The sequence below is a fragment of the Grus americana genome, chromosome Z, assembly GCF_028858705.1.
Source record: "Grus americana isolate bGruAme1 chromosome Z, bGruAme1.mat, whole genome shotgun sequence".
In the NCBI taxonomy this organism is placed as follows: domain Eukaryota; kingdom Metazoa; phylum Chordata; class Aves; order Gruiformes; family Gruidae; genus Grus; species Grus americana.
This window is the reverse complement of record NC_072891.1, coordinates 71,331,349-71,349,782: the sequence shown is the minus strand read 5'-3', so window position 1 is coordinate 71,349,782 and position 18,434 is coordinate 71,331,349. Positions and strand designations below refer to the sequence as shown.

At 48.7% G+C, this 18,434-nt stretch overlaps 1 protein-coding gene across 3 annotated transcripts in view; it reads right to left on the bottom strand.

The window, feature by feature from the left end:
- The window catches only part of TMOD1 (tropomodulin 1), a 30,140-nt gene that overhangs the window by 3,164 nt on the left and 8,542 nt on the right, over positions 1 to 18,434 (bottom strand). For all 3 annotated transcript variants that reach the window (XM_054810820.1, XM_054810819.1, XM_054810818.1), the window contains exons 2-9: positions 14,833 to 14,996; positions 12,697 to 12,853; positions 9,127 to 9,246; positions 5,705 to 5,794; positions 5,068 to 5,198; positions 3,381 to 3,488; positions 1,713 to 1,856; positions 842 to 986 (exon numbers count right to left, since the gene is read on the bottom strand). In XM_054810820.1, the coding sequence (XP_054666795.1) occupies positions 842 to 986; positions 1,713 to 1,856; positions 3,381 to 3,488; positions 5,068 to 5,198; positions 5,705 to 5,794; positions 9,127 to 9,246; positions 12,697 to 12,853; positions 14,833 to 14,952 (1,015 nt within the window). In that variant the 5' untranslated portion in view covers positions 14,953 to 14,996. The remainder of the gene's footprint in view (positions 1 to 841; positions 987 to 1,712; positions 1,857 to 3,380; positions 3,489 to 5,067; positions 5,199 to 5,704; positions 5,795 to 9,126; positions 9,247 to 12,696; positions 12,854 to 14,832; positions 14,997 to 18,434) is intronic.

Below are 18,434 nucleotides of genomic sequence, written 5' to 3'. Positions count from 1 at the left end.
AAACTTTTGATTATTCCTCCCAGATATATCGTCGTCTGCTGCTGGGAAAAAGTTTGGTGCTGTTGTCTTTGTAACCACGCTGCAGTTAGGAGCTGTTGAGTACAGCGTGGCTGGTATGTTGGCTGTGTTCAATACTGCTCTGATGGACTGCTTTCCAGTGCTGTACAGCAGGTTGTAGCCAAGCAATGGAAAGCCTCTGCCACATGCATCAGCTGAAATGGCAGTTTGCAGCCTTGCCGACATTTTGCTTCACAAGTACTTCTGATCCCTTCATTGAGGGTATAAAGATAACTCAAAGCCATGTGGCTTCCCACCTCTCCCTAGAAACACTTCCAATTTGTTTTGCTGAAGGGGATGGGCCAAGTCCCACTGCCTTCAGAATTCAACTCTACTACTTTTCATCTCCTTGTTAACTGGGAATGAAGCTGGAGGAAGACAAGCAGTTGGCAGGAATCACAAGCACTGGCAGCTCACAACCCATGTGCCATATGCTGTATCACGCACCGTATCGAAGCACGTTAGCTCTCACTCCTTCCCGGCAAGACCCACTGTTACTGCCAAAAACGCTGCCTCTTCTGGGCGTTTTAGCTGCCCAGTGTCTCCAGGTTTGGAGCACAACGCATTGCCTGGCCAACAGCAGCTGCGTTAGGGAACGTCAGTGAGGGCTGCTTTCCTCCTTGAGGGGCATGCATCACCACACCCTTCAAGAGGTGGTCTCTAATGCGAGCACATCCACCAGAGCCCTCAAGTGAGCAGTTCTGACCTTCTACCACTAGGAATTGCCGACAGGCAAAGGGAAAGACCTTCCCATGCTCCCTGGCTTGCAGCCAGCCCAACTCACCTAGGTCATTGTTATTCATCATGGCATTGGAGGCACGGAGCCGGGGACCTTGCTGAGTGAAATGGTACCCGAACTTCAGCAGGGAGGTGTTTTTTTCCAACATGTTCGCGATTTCCATTTCTACTTTGTTGCCCAAGGGCTGGCTCTTTTGAAAACAGAAAAGCAAGCTGGTCAGGTCAGAGGGTGATTCAGAGCAAGCACTTAGATCTGCCATCTCCACCCCTTCCCTCCTTTGGACCTGGCGGTCCATTTGGCATTTCTGACTTGGAGCTGGTGAAATAAACTGCTGGCCTGTTCCTGGTACAACCAAGTGGCTTCAACTCCTCCAGCAGACATTCCCATAAGCTCTACCAAAGACTTTATTTCTTGGACAGATTTGCAGCTAAGAGACGTCTGGAGGAACTATGAACTCCCGCTCACCTGTCCCTGAGCTCCCCATAGCTCCGCTGCTTTACTACTACCCCCGGGTTTCTGGAGGAGCTAAATTTGCCACAGCATCTGTACCACACTCTGGAACCCTCCTCTTTCCCTTGCATTGTAGTAAAAATTTCAGTTTTACTAAATACACATTATTATTTAAGTCCTTGCAAGAGCTCAGAGCAAGGTGTTATACTGGACAGCTGCATCATCACCACTCTCCAGGGCAGCACCAGGAACATGGAAAGCTGCTTGCACTGCCACAGCTTTTGTTAATTAGTGTAGGTAGTACCAGATACTGCCCAGGAAATGCAGCAGAAACAAGGGGCTGAAACCTCACCAAAGCAACCTGGCAGTAGTGGCGGGCTGCCACCCTCCACCTTGACCAGCCACTCAATTTCCCACAACCAGGACACGTTCATTTGATCAGAGCTCCTGCTCATGCATGCTTTACCTGGTTGTCAATGCGCAGCTCTACGAGCGATGTGTTGCCCTGGAGCGCTTCAACAACAGCCAGGACCCCTGACCCAGAAATGAAGTTTGATTCCACGTTCAGACTCTTCAGTGTGTTATTGACCTTCAGCATTTCCGCCAGTGCCTGTGGGCAGAGGTGGGTGGGAAGAGCTGGCAGCCAGACAGGCAGGGGCAGAGCACCCCAGAGCAGCAGCGATCCAATGCCCCTCACCTCCAGAAGATACCAGGAGGACCCCGCATGCCAAGCGGTTTCACTGCCATGCAATGGGAGAGCTCTGTGCGGGGTGAAGGGGGCAACCCCTTGTTGCGGGGGGGGTTCTTGAACATGAGCATGCTGGAGGGCACAGTAAAACCTTATATGGACAAACTCTTAGGGCCACCCCAAAAGGTGGCAGTCCACAGCTGCAGTTGCCCCGTGACACCTTCATGTGTCCCTCTTCTAAAGGCAGCATGGTGATGGCAGGGATGCTGGCCCTGCCTCCTGCCTGCACTGCTCCTTCTGTGCGGGGCTGAGATGCTTCCCATCACAGCAGGCAGAGAGAGGAGCATCCGTCTTGAACAACAAGGGATTCTCCACATCCAAGATGTCTTCCCAAGTGGCATCACAACCATATCAATCAGCGGGTAAGACCAAAAGTGGGCTGGCACACTGCCAACCCTACCACCCTGATCTGATGATCTCATTTCATAAGCTGCACAATAGGACCTGTCTGTGTCATGAAACAGAAGGACCAGAAGGTGATGCCCAAATGGCAGGGCTGACCTGCACCCACTCACACAGCACTTGGCTCCACAGCTACCCTAGCTCTGCACAGTGCTCCACAGGCCCTCAACAGCACCGGTGCTGCCTGCACAGGCTTCTTCCCCAGTCCAGCCTGAAATAATGTGAGAGCTGTACTCACCCACCAAAAAGAAGTTTTTTTCTAACAGGAAACGGGTGTGCCCATGTGTGGGTGGAGGTAGGAAGGGCTGGCCTGGGTGAAAAACAGTAAAAATTGGCTGCAATGGTGCTGGAGGAGTGTGCAAGGAGGCAGTGTTGAAGGTAGCCTGAGGGCCAGGCAGAAGCTCAGCACCTCTCTGCATCCCCACTGATATTTAACACCACTCCCAGCAGCCAGAAGCACCCTTTATCACCCACAGAGGCCACGCATAAGAAATGCAGAGTCCTGCTTCTGCACAGGTCTGTGCAAAGGAATACATGAAAGAGCTGGACCAGACGTGCAAGGGGAGGGACAAGTGTGCACACAGCAGCATACCACTTTGTACCAACAGAAACAAACAGGGTGGCCCTGATGTAGGACAAATCAAGAAAAACAAACTGCTTTTATAAAATGCCACTAGGAAGTCAGTTCTTGTCTCTGGCTCCTTTTCCAGGAGATCCTTGAGGATGAATATGGGACCAAATGGGACTAAAGGATCGTGTCCTGAAATTTCCACAGCTGAAAAAAGAAGCAAAGCAACCAAAGCCTGTCTATCACTGGCTTTCACTAGCGCTCCTGAAACTGAAGCACCTGCACCAAACACCAGAGGTGCAGAACATGCCAAACACACCGTAAAGTGCAAAAGCAGTCAGTCAGTAACTCCGAAAATACCTTACCCAAGAACAGCTCCTGTCACAACTTTATGATGATGAGCTGACAGTACTTACGAAAGCAACAGGATCGTTGCTCCGTGTCCCAACTATACTGAACTTCTTCACGTAGGTGTTATTTTTCAGCGCTTCTGCGAAACCTTTTAGAGTTGGTATGGGAATATTCTGTGAAAAGAAATGCAGAAAACCTGTGTTAGGCCATCATCTGTATGAAGGAATATCAATACATTTAAATGACACTTTAAATTTCTTATCAAGGTCAAATCACCAAATGCACTGAAGTTATACGGGAAGGAGTGGATAAATGCTTTTACAAGTTCTCTTGCCTATGGAGCACGGCAATGTCTTCATCCTATTTCCCTCTCTGCTGATAGCGCGCTGCCTTGATTTGAAGCTACAATGTCTCTGCTGTTTAATTTAATTGCCCAGAAACTCAGCTACTTATGAACGCAGGCATGGGGATGTATGTAACCTGGAGCCATGAGCCTACAAAGCACTGCTCCTGCGCTTTTTAATACAAATGACAGCACTGAGCAACATTCATGTCATGTTCAGGAAAATTTCCACCTACGAGGGCCTGATCCAGAAAGACCTGAAACGATCTCCTTGTAGTACAATCCACAGACACTTCTGACTGCTTTATACATCATCTTTAAGGCTAACATTTGCCATGCTAGGTCTCAGCCCAGAAAACAAACCCATGCTTCTTCTTCTGAGTTCCTACAAAATGAGTGTTTTTCACTTAATCAAGCACTTTAGATACCCTTTTCAGATGCACAGATTTTCACCTAAGATTTTAAGTGGTATCCTTCAGCTTGCACTTCTTGTCACATCATTTGGATCTCACCATGTGTGATCATCGATAGTCAAAAGCTGTCTGCAGAGCCATAACACAGAGCCCAGCAGCTTACTATCTCCACCGCCACCCCTCAGTTCTCCAAACCGTGTCCCAAAGTCATGAGTCCAACACACAGAAAAAGCGTCTGCCTGCCAGATCCTCAGCTTGGCGTCCTCAAGGGACGTTCAGGGTCACTAGCCAGCATCAAATGCGTGAAAGTAAAAACCTTTTTGTTATAGAAAGGTGCGGGTGGCATGGCACAAGTGTTTTTAATGTGCATGTGCAGTTAACCATGTTCTTGCTATTTTAATATGTCATCATTCAACAGGCCCCATGAGATGGGGGTCCTGGAGTCAGGGAGGACAGATGGAAACTGTATTTTTTAGTATGTGTATGTGTTCCAGAGGCAACATAAGAAGTGGCGCTGTGTACTGATTTGCTTTATACAAGATGTAAAGGAGTCCCACAGAAGGGGTGGCTGGGAGATGGACAGGGCTCCTTGCAAGAAGGGAGGTTTCCTTCTATTTTCATGGCAACTGAAGTCTTTTTTCCCCCACAATTTTATCTTACATAAACAACCCTTCCACCAAATATGCCTGACTAAACCATTGCAGCAACCTAAACCACCTTTAACCAGACAGGCTGGAGATGGGTCTCCAATACTACCCTCAATACAGCTCTGCTTTTCCAGGCACCTACAGGAGTCCTGCTGCTACCAGTCCCACACTGTTGTCCCACAGCAGGTAACAACCCCAAAACGGAGACAGGAAGATTGGTGTTTCTTGTCTGGCTACACACGGTGTTATGGTATTACTCTCTGCAGCAAAACAGAACTTGGTCTCTGCCTTCTGCGTATCAAATGTTTGGGCCTGTTATTAAGAGAGGAGAGTAGAAAGGAGCAAATACCATAATATTGTTAAGGTTGACTTCCTCAAGGTCAGGATCATTGCTTTGTATTCGTTTCAGAGTTTCCTCCACATCCGTTGAGTTTGGTTCCTCATCAGGAACTGGTTTGTACTGTGTGGGCTTAATCACACCTGCAAAGCAAGACATGTGAAACCAAAAGCACCCTGAGCACCAGCATGATCTCTTCAGGTGCATTACTCCTCTTCCAGAAGCAGCACTGGGAGGGAGAAGCATGACCTGACAAACAGACACAAGATGAGAGACTGAACAAGCCCTCGTCAGCTCCACCTGGGCTCACGTGCATCCAGAAACGCTGCCCAGCACTGGGGCCAACCAGCACAGGGCAGCTGGTGCCTGCTGCTACACGCTCTCAGTGTCCAAAACTGGATGATGGAGGGCACACTGCCTGTGTGGGGCTGTTCCCTGGGCTGCGCTAGCTCCCAGATGGTGCCAGGACAGCAGCTGAGACTGCACTGGCTCGCACAGGGCAAGGATGCACCAGAGGCAGCCCCAGCAATCACAGGACGGCTCTGACATGCATGGCTCCAACCTTCAGCCTAAAAATAATTTCCACTTTGACTCTGCTAGCAGCTTCAAAGCCAAACACCGCAGCCTGCTAACACTCCAAATCACTTACTGTTGAGCCCTTCTTTGTTCACGATGGTGCTGCTCCCCAGCGCTTCATAGTACTGCTGGTTACTCATCAAGGTGTGCATGCCAAGGATGGCTACAGAAAAAGAAAAGGAGAACACAACTTGAGTTATTGCAGGCTCCAAAGCCAGGAAAAGACACGTACGTGCCGTGCTGCCCAGGATGGGGGTCCATAGCACATTACTTTTCCCTGTGCAAGCACAAAACATACAAAGGTGGGACCAAGCACTACGGCTGTCACAAATACACAACAGCGCTCAAATGTCTCCCTTGTTTATTACAATGTAGCATGATTCATAGGAGAAGAGGAACATCATCTTGCAGACAACGAACAGAGAAAAAGCCAAGGCTTCCCAGTAGCCAACTTGATTCAGCATCACGCAGAAATAGCGAGGGGAAGACAATAAAACACACCAAAAAAATGCCCTTGGTAGGATTTAATCTAAGGGGTCCAGTCCAGCAGGAGCGTGCACATCCTCATCACCCTTGCTCACCTGGGCATGTGCCACACACTGCGACAGTCCAGTTTTTGAGATGAGCTGTGCCCCACGCAAAATCAAACCGACCCCTCAGGCAGCAACACACGAGGTGACTGTCATCCGAAGCGTGGCAACATCATGTTCTTATTCAACAAGAAGCGGGGCAGGTGGTGGTGGTGGTGTGCTTTGAATTGATCTTTGTACGTTTGGAAGTTAACACTGTGAGAAGCTCAAGCTCTGCTGGCTTGGTCATAATGCAGAAAGTGATGAAAATTCAAAGACTGTAAGAGCCCAAAAGCCAAACTTCTGCCAATTTGTGTATCTCAGGCTCACGACTGCAAAACCAATATGCAAATGCACATTGAAACATGCCCAGGGGAATCTGCTGACATTCTTGCCAGCTGCAAATGAGCAGTGGGAAGTCAATGGATTAGAAACATTTGGGCAAAGATTCTGTTTATAAAAATAACCCTGCTACTACTCACAGAAAGTTCATGTTTGAAAATAGACTGTTTTTTAAATCAACTTTTTTTTTTTTAAGGAACTATATGACTTTCTAAAGAAAAACGCAGACATGTGAATACTTGCCAGAACAGACACATTTGAATAAATCTTGACTTCTGGATGGGCACAGTGGTTAAAATAAATAAAGAACAAATCCCTTCCTAAAATTCAAGCATGACACCACAATGACACTTGCTTTCCCATGAGCTGCTCCTCTTAGGCTTGGTTGGCACCAGTCCCTCACCATTTGCTCGGTGCTTTGGCCAAGAAGGGCTGGAAGTTGCAGAAGAAGGCTATCCCTGAGGCCCATCACATGAATGGCATCTGTTATGGTCACAGCTCACCACGACTCCAGGTCTGGGTTGCATGGGCAGGACACCCTGCAGCAAACGGTGTCAATGAAAACCACCGTCCACTTCCCCACCCACCGCGTGTGCACATCCCCAGGTTGGATTGCACAGAGCTGAGCAGTCTCTGTCTGAAAGTCTGAGTGAGGTCGGGCACTTTGAGTTTGCTTGTTCATATTTTAGCTGGCCCTTCTCTCTGCCACGTACTCACAGCTGAAATTTTCAGGAGTGCAACACAGCTCGGAAAAGTAATTGGCAGGCTCAGCATTTTGAGGACCCAGACACACCCCAAACTCAGCTTACTATGACAACAAAATCTCTCCACCAGCCAGGACTGTGAATATCTGCACTGCAGACAGAGGGAAGGATCTGGTGTCATGACCCTGCAGGGTTTTTTGGTGCTAGAGTTTGTACAGGTAGACAAGAGGGACCCACTGTTTGTCAGTCTGGTGCTTAATGTGTATTATCCAAAGGAACTCAAGCAGCACAAAGGCATCCCATTTCTACCTCCCTCAGCTGACCAAAGGCACTTTCAGGACTTGTTGGGAGCCACCCACAAGAGCTATCCTGCTGGCCTTCCCAAGGAATGGATCCAGTACACCACGGCTGACAACCAGCCCTGCTAAACAGGCAGGAGCTGTTTCACAGCCTTAGCAAACTTGGAAAAGCAACGCTGTCACTGTCAATATTGAGATTTCAGCACAGCTTGTATCACATCAGTTCTCCTGCTGCCACTTCAAGTGTATTCTCCCAACAATTGCAGAACAAGCTGCCCTGAACAGCATTTCTCTGTGAAAATTATTGCTGCACAGATCTGGAGCTTAGAAAGGCAGATTTTATAGGATAGAGCTTTATAGGACTCTAGGTGTGCAGTGAAAAAGCAAAACCCAAAGATACAATGCTTGGCCAGGGTACATATGTTGGAAGCCTTAATGCAGAAACACATTTCTAAGCTAGCATATGATATTATTATGTAGAAGATGTCTAGTTGGCGTGTTTTTTCTGAAGGCTATCTTACAGACTTTTGGCAAGGAGGATACTGCTAGGGAGTATGGAAGTCTGAAGGAGAAAGAACTGAAAGCAGCAGCCAGTAGCACTGAAATTCATCGACTGCTAGACCAGCAGGGACATATGGGCTTGGTAAAGCACCAAAGGGGTGTTCATATGCTCCATTGGCCAAGGCATATCCTATCCCAGTCACAAAGCTAAGTCCATGCTACTGGCTTCAGCAAGGTACCAATGTTGTCATCTCTAAAGTGGCAGAGCGATGAGGCTTGCAGGGGGTCGCCTCCACTCAGACAACGCTGCCTGAAAAGCAGCAATGGGACACTGCTTGAACTTACCTCGCACGGAGGTGTACACCCCTCGGACTGTGACCATGCCTGTCCTTGGTTTGCAGGGGGCTTGTTTAGCCTGGTGAAGAGCACGCTGTCGGGGCTTGAACAGCACCTGCAATCGCTCTGTCCCCTCCTCCAGCTTGCTATGCATTCCAACCTGCTTCTCAGTCGTTGTGAAGTACACCAACCTTTTACTGCACGATTCCCCCACCCCTGAGCTAACAGTGACAAAACCAACCAATCACACAAAACGCAAGAAATCTGTAGCTTTAAAATGTGTTGGAAAAGCTCTTTAGCAAACAGCAGCCCTGAGCATCGGTTGAAAGACTGCTCTACCCTGACAGCTCCTTTAATAGGTTGCACAAGAAATCCACATTCTCACTGGGCCTGCTTGATTGTTTCCTAGAGGTTTGGCTTGAAGAAATCTGTGTTCCTGAAGGTGACAGGCTGCAATTTGCAAGATTCAGAGGTAGAGACAGGAGAAGAGATCAAACAGCACACTCTGTTCCCTTGATAAATCCTCCTTCTCAGCTTTGGTCCGTGCTCCTGATGAAATCACATGGGCTGAGAGTAACTTTAAATATACAGTTCTTTTTTAACAAAGAAAGAAATCCTGTCAAAACCGACAGCATTCAGATAAACAGCAAAAAGCTCAATAGCTCATTTCTCAACAAAAGAACAAACAAAAAGAAACCTGTAGTTGAACAACCTGAACCCCCAATTCACGTGAAACTATTTTACCAGCAATGTCACAGAGCTCTGCATCAGAGGCATTAGCAAGGGCTTCCTCCAGTTCCGGCTCCAGAGTCACACTTTCCAAAACAGGATCCATCGGCTTCTGCTTGGGGATCCAAGCTTTTCCTATAAATGAACAGTGAGGTCACTCTCAGATAGCTATAGCACCTGTTTCACAACTAGCCGTGCAGATGCATTTCCGTGGGGTGAGATTTGCACAGTGGAAAGGACAGACGGGGCAGAAGGACCTAGAGAAAAATCGGAGGAGACACTGAATCCCTTCCCATTAACTCGGTCTAAGTCCTGCTGCAATGTGAGCCAGGAGGCACCTTCCAGACACCTCCAACCACGGAGCTGGACTCTTTCAACAGCGCAGAGGGCTGCATCTACGAAAGCCCAATAGTACATTCATACAGGGCGATGACTGTTTGATGCGCAGCAATCAGAAAGCCACGCACAGCCTGACCCTTCTTTGAAGGCTGCATAAAAGGGATGGAGATTTGCCAGCACTCACATGGACCAAGAGAGGCCAGTGGCCCAGATCCAGCACTGTGCAGGATCTGTCCTGCCACTGAGACAGCTCCTGCTGCTAAGTCCAAATGCATGGTGGCAGGGCAGATGGCATGTTAGTCAAAAGAGGATGGAAAGGAGGTGGTGGAGGGAGCCTGGCAGCAGGCAGGGATAGCAGCTGGTCATCCAGCGAGCACACGGGATGCAAGGAAGAGCAGGCTTAAGGCAGCTGGTATGGCTCAATGTTGCTGCAGAGGACAGTAGGACAGGGGGGAAAGACACAGAGGGCATGCCAGACGGACACCTCCGTGCTCTATCTCCTGGGACAGCAACAAGCCAAGGAACAGACCTTCTCCCTGCAAGTCAGAGGCGCAAAGCAACAGGTACAGCTGGTAATGCAAAGCTGCCATCTCAGCTGCTCGCTTGTGGCCTTTTCCTAATGGGGGATGCCCACATGAACAAGGGGCTGTGCAGCAGGTCATGCAGCTCCAGTCCAGCTCTGAATGCCGTGGGCTCCACGGCACTCCCCCATCCCATTGCCCGGGATGATCAGCAGGCAAGCCATGGCCCTTTGCTGGAGCCGGCTGTGTCCCAGGGAGGCATGGGGCAGCGGACAGGGTTCGTGGCACTGCAGGGCTGCTCCCAGCTCCTGATGGCTCGCAGCGCCCACGGGCGGGCAGATCTCTTTGTGGAGGCTGAACGGGTCAGGTCTGATATGTCACAACAGGGCACCTACCTGCAACCACCCCCACCACCAAAGGAAAGAGAGAGGCTTGTGGTGTTTTAACACACCACAGCAGGGAACAGTCTCTTGGGTAAACCCAGTGCTGCTGCGGGATGGGAGGAGGAGAAGGAGCAGAGATCCCAGAGCATTTCAGAGCAGTTCCCTCCCCTGAAATAGTCCAGGATCACTGCAGAGAGACAGCGAGTGCAAAACTCTCGGCCTGGCATGCGAGCCAGGACTATTTTTGTCCCCCTCTGAAACCAGAGTCAGTGGCACCGAAGGGCAGAAACAAAGATCCTGCTGCTCAGGGATGTGCAGAAACAGAAGCAGCTAAATTTAGCCCCAAGGAAGAAGCAACTGCGCTTCAGGCTCCCCCAGTACGAAATGGAAGCTGCTACAAACAGCCTTTTGCAAAACAGCCCATCTCCTGCCTGCACGCCACCTCCCTGACAAAAAGGGTAGGAATCTGCCTCCTGGGACACAGCTGCTCTCACAAAAATAGGCAGAGCGTCACGTGTGCCTGCATGGCCGAGCACCTTCTGGGCAGTCTGCAGCAAATGTCTGGTCCCCTCAGCTCTGGCTTGGTGCGGAGACCCAGAACCATTGTCCCACCAGACACATGGCTCGGCAAACTGTACACACCATCTGGTCGGTTCAGCAGGGAATAGGAAAAAACAGGGCAAACTTAATTCTGCTGTCACACAGTGTAACTCCTTTTGACATCTCAGTGTCATTGAAACTCCTGGGGTTTATTTTTAGAAAGTTTCGTATCTCAGTCATGCTTTATTACAAGTTTGAACTTTAAATTAAATGGTGCATGCAACACAGCATTATATATCATAATACAGCACGTATGCACACACCAACTCCTACCCCGTCGAGCAGCACAGCCAGGAGAGCACCTCCCATGGCAGACTAGTAAATTACCCTCTGAACTGCGAATGTGGTGATTTATTTCCAGCTCTGCCACAACTGTGAATATGTAATTTAACATCTCTGGCTCGCAGTCAATTTAAGTAGTGTCTTCACTCAACAGCGTGTTACAAGTGAAAATATGTTTAATGTGTTTGAGAACACATCAGATTGAAATATGATTATCTCAGACCAGAAGCTGAAGACTCAGAATGACTGAAATACCTCCGTCTCCTGCGGAGCACTGCTACTACCTGCTGGGCTAGCCAGGCAGGTAGCCAACGCTGGGCTGGGGTATGTTTGAAGTTGCTAAATCGCTCTTCCTGATAGCACTCAATTTACTTTTTCTCATTTACTCCTTTCAAGGAGAACTCTTTTTTTTTTTTTTGCTAAAAATAGCACCTCAAGTTTTATTAAATAGACAGATTTAACACAAGCTCTTCTCAGAGAGGCACATGGATCAGTAAGAAGGCAGCTTTGAGAAAGACCTCAGTTGGGAAACATGCTCACATGCCCACGTTTTCCTGCACGTCTTTTCTGACGGGGGGCAACCAGTAGTGCGAACAGCGTACAACCAGATCTTCTGTTGCAGGGGAACCATGGTACAGAGGGAGACACAACAGCAGAAGAAAGCTGCTGAGAAGCTCCTGGAACCCAGAGGCAAGGACCAACTGGACCTTGTCCCATGTCAGGTCATATTCAGAGTGCATGGGAGCAGGAAAGTCCTTTGCATAATGAGACATGTCCCAGGAGAACAGGAAAAGATGCTGGAAGAAGAGGAAAGAGAAGAGGCAGAGCAAACCCCTTGCTCACAGGCACCAGGGCCACGCAGAGCGGGGGGTGCAGCAGCCACAGCAGGGTATGGTGCAGGAAGACAGAAACATGCAAGTTGCAGGAGAGGTGTAAACAAGCCTGGGGTTGTCAAGAGGTGACAAAGACTTGACGTAAACTGTTGGGATCATCACAGCTGAAGGGAGCTGTGGAGTTTCTCCATACCAAGATGAACTTCAGAGTGTAGGGATAGAGCATGAAAGGCAATGGTGGAAGACAGAGCACAGCCTGCAGAGCTCCCAGGAGGACAGGGAAGAGGATGAACAAGAGAGGACAGATAATGATGTCTTCCCCAGAGTTCGGTACAGCTGCAGTGGGATGGGCACGGAAAGAGGCTGCATAGTGGTACAGCCTCTACCCATCACTTAACAACATATCAGGTGGTACCCAAATCAGCAAGCGCATGGACCTCTTGGGCACATCCCAGGTTAGAAGCCAGCCTGGGCTGGGGCTAGACAGCAGAGAGAGCAGATCCACCACCCCAATGGTGTCAAAATGAAGTCATGCTTAAGCAACATGGGTCAGATACAGCTCTTCTGCTGTGCACCCACTGTGTCTTCATTGTAACACACTCAGCGTGGCACAAAGGATAACCATACCTCTCTTTTCACCCGTGAAAGGAACCAAGTCTTCTCTGTCTTTAACGTCCTTCGCCTGCTTTTCTAGGTGGGCCATGAGTTCCTCCCTTTTGAACGGGCCGGTTGGTGGCTTTTGTGTCTGATCCCGCTGCCTGAGCCCTGCCGGCAGCAGTGCGTTCTAGGCACAGAGGTGAGAAACATGGGTTATCTCTGCAGGCCACAATCCCCATCCATCAAACGCTCTCCCCTCTCCACTTTCCTCATTGCACTGTCTTTCTTCCACATTGCTGGGCAATTTGCTTCTCCTTTTGTCAAAGGAGACATCCATCCAACCCCACTGATTTCCACATTACCTAGGACACATGATGCTCCTTCTCCCCTCCAATTTCAAATGCTGGCTCCACTACAAGATCTCCACACTGCGAGGTGGATGTTTCTCTATAACAGCAGCTCCAGCCCTTTCTCTGGGGGCTCTCATCCATCACCTCCTGCTCCTCCTAGCCTCTTCCCACACCCTCACCACTTCTGCTGCCTCCTTGCAACAGCTGCAATGCCAGAACCCAGCTGCTCAGCTCAACCCATCTTCTCCACCCTGTATGTGTCTTTCCGAGTGCCCATGTGCCCCACGCGTCCCAACAAGAATCAGTTCAGGGAAATCCCACGGTCTTTCACAGATCAGACCAAAGAGCGGCGGTGGTCTCTTCTGCCTTGCGTGATCCACCACAAAACTACAGGCAGGGTCTCACAGAGAAGGTCACTCTGTTGCAGAACAAAACTCCTGCGAACCTCAGCCCTTTTTCAAACTGCCTCCTTGTTATTCAGTCACATTAGCCACCATGGGAAGTTGATTTGTGCCTGACACATACGGCACGTAAGCACCTGCTTATATGTAAATATAGAACAGCCTTAATGCAGTAAGTAAGACTATTCCCAGATTTGACACTAAGCATGTTCTTTAAAGCTTTGCTGGATGGCAGTCAACATTTACTTTTTTAAGACATCCAAGGTGATTTTGAACAACACGCTGATTTTTCCATGCCTGCCTAATAAAAATAGTTCATTATAATTTAAATCTGTATCAGTGAAAAGCCTGGGAAGGAAAATGACTAATAGGAAACAATTAGACTTCAGCAACCTTGGAGGGCAACAGAGGAGAACTGTGCTAATGCACAAGCAGGGAGGCATAGGAAACAGCTTGCTTCCGCAGGCTTCATGCTGTGAGAGGTGACCATGCAATCTTCATGCTTCAACTCCTGTACTCAGGCTACACCTGTACTGACAGATGTTTGTGATTATTTTACCTTTCTGCATCTTTCACAGAATGCTGCCTGACTCTGTATCTTCCAAAGCAGCTGTAACCAGCCCATCAGCCCATACACTTAATCCCGGGAGCTAGCCTGCCACCTCTTAATTACTTTCCTGTGTTGCAATTAAAAATACTGATGATGCAATCTACACTGTCCATCATTTCCCCCAGAAACACTAACTGCATGCTACAGGAACAATTTCTCACTTGGCAGTGCCCAGCCTCATCATCTAACGTTGCCATAACCCAGAGGCCTGCCAGTTGGCTCTGCACATCCCCTGCTAGGGCCACAGGACAATGTTGCCTCCAGAAAGCTTTCATTGCTTGGCACCAGCAGGTCCAGTGTTTGCATATGCACAGCTCCTGCTGATGTTGGGAGGTTGCTAAAATGCAATTGTCCCATTTTGCAGAACTCCAGGATTTGGATTTCTGCCCAAATGGAGGAAAATAGAGACCATCTGAAGTTTGTTATGAAAAAAAGAACCCAAACAACCCACAAAACCTAAAACATTCCCTCCAGGGTGGCCTGAGCAGAAGCAGAGATCCAGCTTCCACAGGTTTACTGCCCTGCAATAGCACTGGCTCACATTTGTGCTGCAAATCACAGTGTTCATCACTCTGGAGCATGCACACCAGGGCAAGGGAATATCACAGAAACAAAGTGCCACGTGTAGCCCATGCTTTTGATTGCAAAACTGCTTCTGCTCATCTGTGGACAGTCTCTTTCATCCTTGCACTGAGTACAGGCTCTGCAAAGGATCCCACTTTTAAATACAGATTACTAATGCAGCCCATTCCCCCACAACTACTGAGACCTACCACCTAGCAAATCTCGTGTAAAAGTGACTTACATCTGGATCCAGCTCTTCCAGTTCATTTTCTAACTTCCTGAGCTCCTCCTCTGTCAGAGCTCCAAGGATCTTGTCTTCATCCAGGTCTCGGTATTTTTCTAGCTCCTTTCTGTAAGACATCTTAGAGCACTGTCGTGAATCTCACTTTTATGCCGAAACAGGTCCTGAAATGAAAACAAGAAGTATAACACTGAATACATGAAACATGACACTGCAGCCCGGCTGGTTGAGGAATGCTGAGTACCATGGAGTTGCAGAAGATTTATGCTTAAAGCACTGCTGGCTTCAAAGCCAGGTCAGATTGCTCAGGGGCCCTCCATCCATATCCTACATGCAAGTAACGGCCCATGGTCATGAGAGCGGCACAACTTCAGAAGTACATTGTTCCATCATGGACTTACAGGGCAGCACTGAGGAAGTACTTTGTACACAACTCTGGCTAGAGGTGCCTCTCTCCAAGCAATGCTAGATGTTAACCAAGTGTCCTAGGCATTTATTTCCACAAAGGACAATAAACCACAAATCGTAAAGTCCGCAGCTCTCATGCCCTTATGAGCCCCCAGGAACACCTCCCTGCACATGGCACTCCAGATAATGTTGTCACCAGGTGAGGAAACAGATTTGTAGCATCACCAAGCACTTCCATGCCCGGCAAACCTCCACGAGGCTACAGTGCACGGCACTCCTTCCCGTGTTTTAAAGCCACAAGGAGATCAGGAAGTATTATCCACTCGTGTTCAGGAGGCTGCCAGTTAAACGTGCTGTTTGGTGGCCCACCTTCCCTGAGACAACACGTGTTTGCACTGCTGCAAGTTAAGCAGCTGATCTGAGTGTTACTGCACGCCTAAACCAACCCTTCAAGAAAAGAAGTGGGAGTAACATACTAAATGACCTATCTGGATAATCCCTGCTGACCCAGGGGTTTGTCCCATGTCTCCTGATATAAAATGCCATACACAATCACATGCATGTAACTGGACCTCTGCCAGCTCTAAAAGACTGTAATAGACCTTCTATGAAGGTCAGCTTGTTTAAAATATGCAGGTGGATTAAAACTATGCTCACTACAACACACAAGAGTGTATCCAACTCTGCTTTTTTGCTGAAAGTTTCCTTCTGTTCCACACACTGTCTGTATATTTACATTTTTTTTTGGCTCGATTTTTGTGGAGAATATTGAACTCTAGATAATTTAAAGTGACTTTTCCTACAGTTTAAAATAAGTTTTGCTATTCTGTCTCTTTTCAGCTTCTGTGGAGCATCAGAGCCCTACTCCCAGTCACATCTCTCCAGCTTTGCTCATCCTCACAGGGCAGATCATGCTCTTATGATCGCTCTTCATTACCGGAGAAGTCTCTTCATACAACTTACGACACAGCTGCTGTTCCAGATAGGAGAATTATCTTTAGCTTGGTCACAAAAGGGCACATTAACACACACATGGCTCGATAGCAAGCCCTTAAATTTAGAGCCGTCATCTGGTCAGACGTTCAGTTTCCCACTGGTGTGATGGCAATTCCTGCATCACTCGCATTCCTGCCACTCGCCACTTCAGAGGTGGAGCGCCGGGAGACAGTACCTCCTCGATGAGAGGAACAGCCCCCAGGGTCCCACAGCCAGGAGCTGAGCGGGTAAAAACCAGCTTTTCACCGTGATGGTTTGTTCTGCGCAGCAACAGTCAACCTGCGGGCACCAGGAGGGTGAAGGAGGAAGCAATGGCTATGGGGGTCGGTGGGTTTGGCTGAGGCGGTGGGGACCCCAGCACTCCTGTGCTTTACCAATCCCCTGCGGCAGGCAGTGCAAGGCACCTTGAGCTGTGAGATCGATGGGCTGCAGCCACACAACTGTGCACCGATCAGGCTATGAGCCTGCTCAGCCCCAGCAAGGCTGCCCTTCTGGTCAGCGTAGACAAAAGCAGAGCCTGTATTACAATTACTCATGACCACACACTTGTTAGAGCAATTATTACTGTGATGCAGAAGATCCTAGAAAAGCAGCCTGGACCTGGACATATGCTGTGCCACTGCAACCTTAGTTTGAAGTGCATGAACCATGACTAGTCTTTATTTCAGATTCAATTTTTAGTTTTGACTATTCTGCTGTGAAAGGAGCTGGAGCTAAGACCAGGCAGGAAGGCAGAGAATAACCCACCCCACAGTGCTAAATTCACTGTAATGGCTTAAAATACCCACACCTGCCACGCACATGGCAATCTCCATCTTGGGATGACTACTCCCAGAGGCAGCCACCACCCCTTCCTAGCAATCAGGGGTAGTGGCTTGGCCGGGACCAGAGCGCAGGCTCCGCAGGGCTGACCTTGTCACCTCCCACCAGAAGGACAGAGACTGTCAGCACCGAGAGGCGAAAGGCAGGACAGACGTTGGGTGTCAGCGCACACAGGCAATGCTTCTGGAAAGCACTCCAGGTTTCAAAGCCTCTTGCAGTGATATGAAGCCAGGGCTGCATATAGCAAAGGCCTTGAGGGTTGAGGACAGGTGCAGAGCCTGCTGAAACACAGCTGAAATCCCCGCGGGGAGAATTCTGTTTGCTGCGTACCCCAAGCAGAGCTGCAGGGAGGGGACAGCGCCCTCACAGCCTCACAGTGCGGCCAGACGGTGCCAATGACTCGCCCAGCTCCCCTGCAGAGCGCATCAGGAGGGCGAACCGTGCCTGTGGCAGCAGGATGTGTGGTACCGCTCTCTGGCCTGCCGAACAAACTGTGCAGGTTTAGCATCGCATCCTCCAGCACAGCCTCCAGGACCAGTACACGTTCACTGGCTCTCCCTTATCTCCACATCCCAGGCCTCTTCTACCCTATCTTGCTAACGAGTGCTGGGAGAAAAAGCCGATAGCCGGTCTGCTGTAAATGGCAAGAAGGCTGCCAAAAAAAAGAAAGCAAGTAAATTCTGCCTAAGCATCATTGTTTTCATCTATACAACGTGCTGCAACACCCACCTCCACAAACAGCTCCCCTGACCCATGCTAGGGTTCGAGTGTGGTTTAACACAAGTCCACACACACACCTACACTCCTAAAAAATTACAAGATCCTCCAACACAACTGCAATTATTATAGTAAAATTTTAAATCCACATACTTCTGGACATTCAGGAAAGAGTTAACCCTAATTCACCACAAATCTGCTCCATCAAATCTATTCTCAATGCCTTCCTAAGATGACAGCTTTGATTTCGTCCTATTTGTCATTAACCTACCAAGACACTTTTCATTCAATCAACAAAGGAAGCATCACAACAAAATACATAGGTAATATACAGAAGCTGCACAGGTCTGACAACTTTAAGTCCTCAAAAAATTGAAATTCATATTGACTACCAAGATAGCAAGATATTAGGTCTCATTGTCCAAACATTCATCAGACACATTAGAAGACAGCCCAAACGCTTGCACTTTTAAGTCTGAAGAGCATACTAGTTGATATGCATGAAGATGAATAAAAAGGTTCAAGGAGAAAAATGAAATCAGATGGGAGATGCACATACACCATAGGTCATCTACAGGGAAGACTGTTCCTATCACAAACACAGGAAAACAAAACAACAACAACAAAGGCAACATTTGTGATTATGAGGGGGAGGGAAT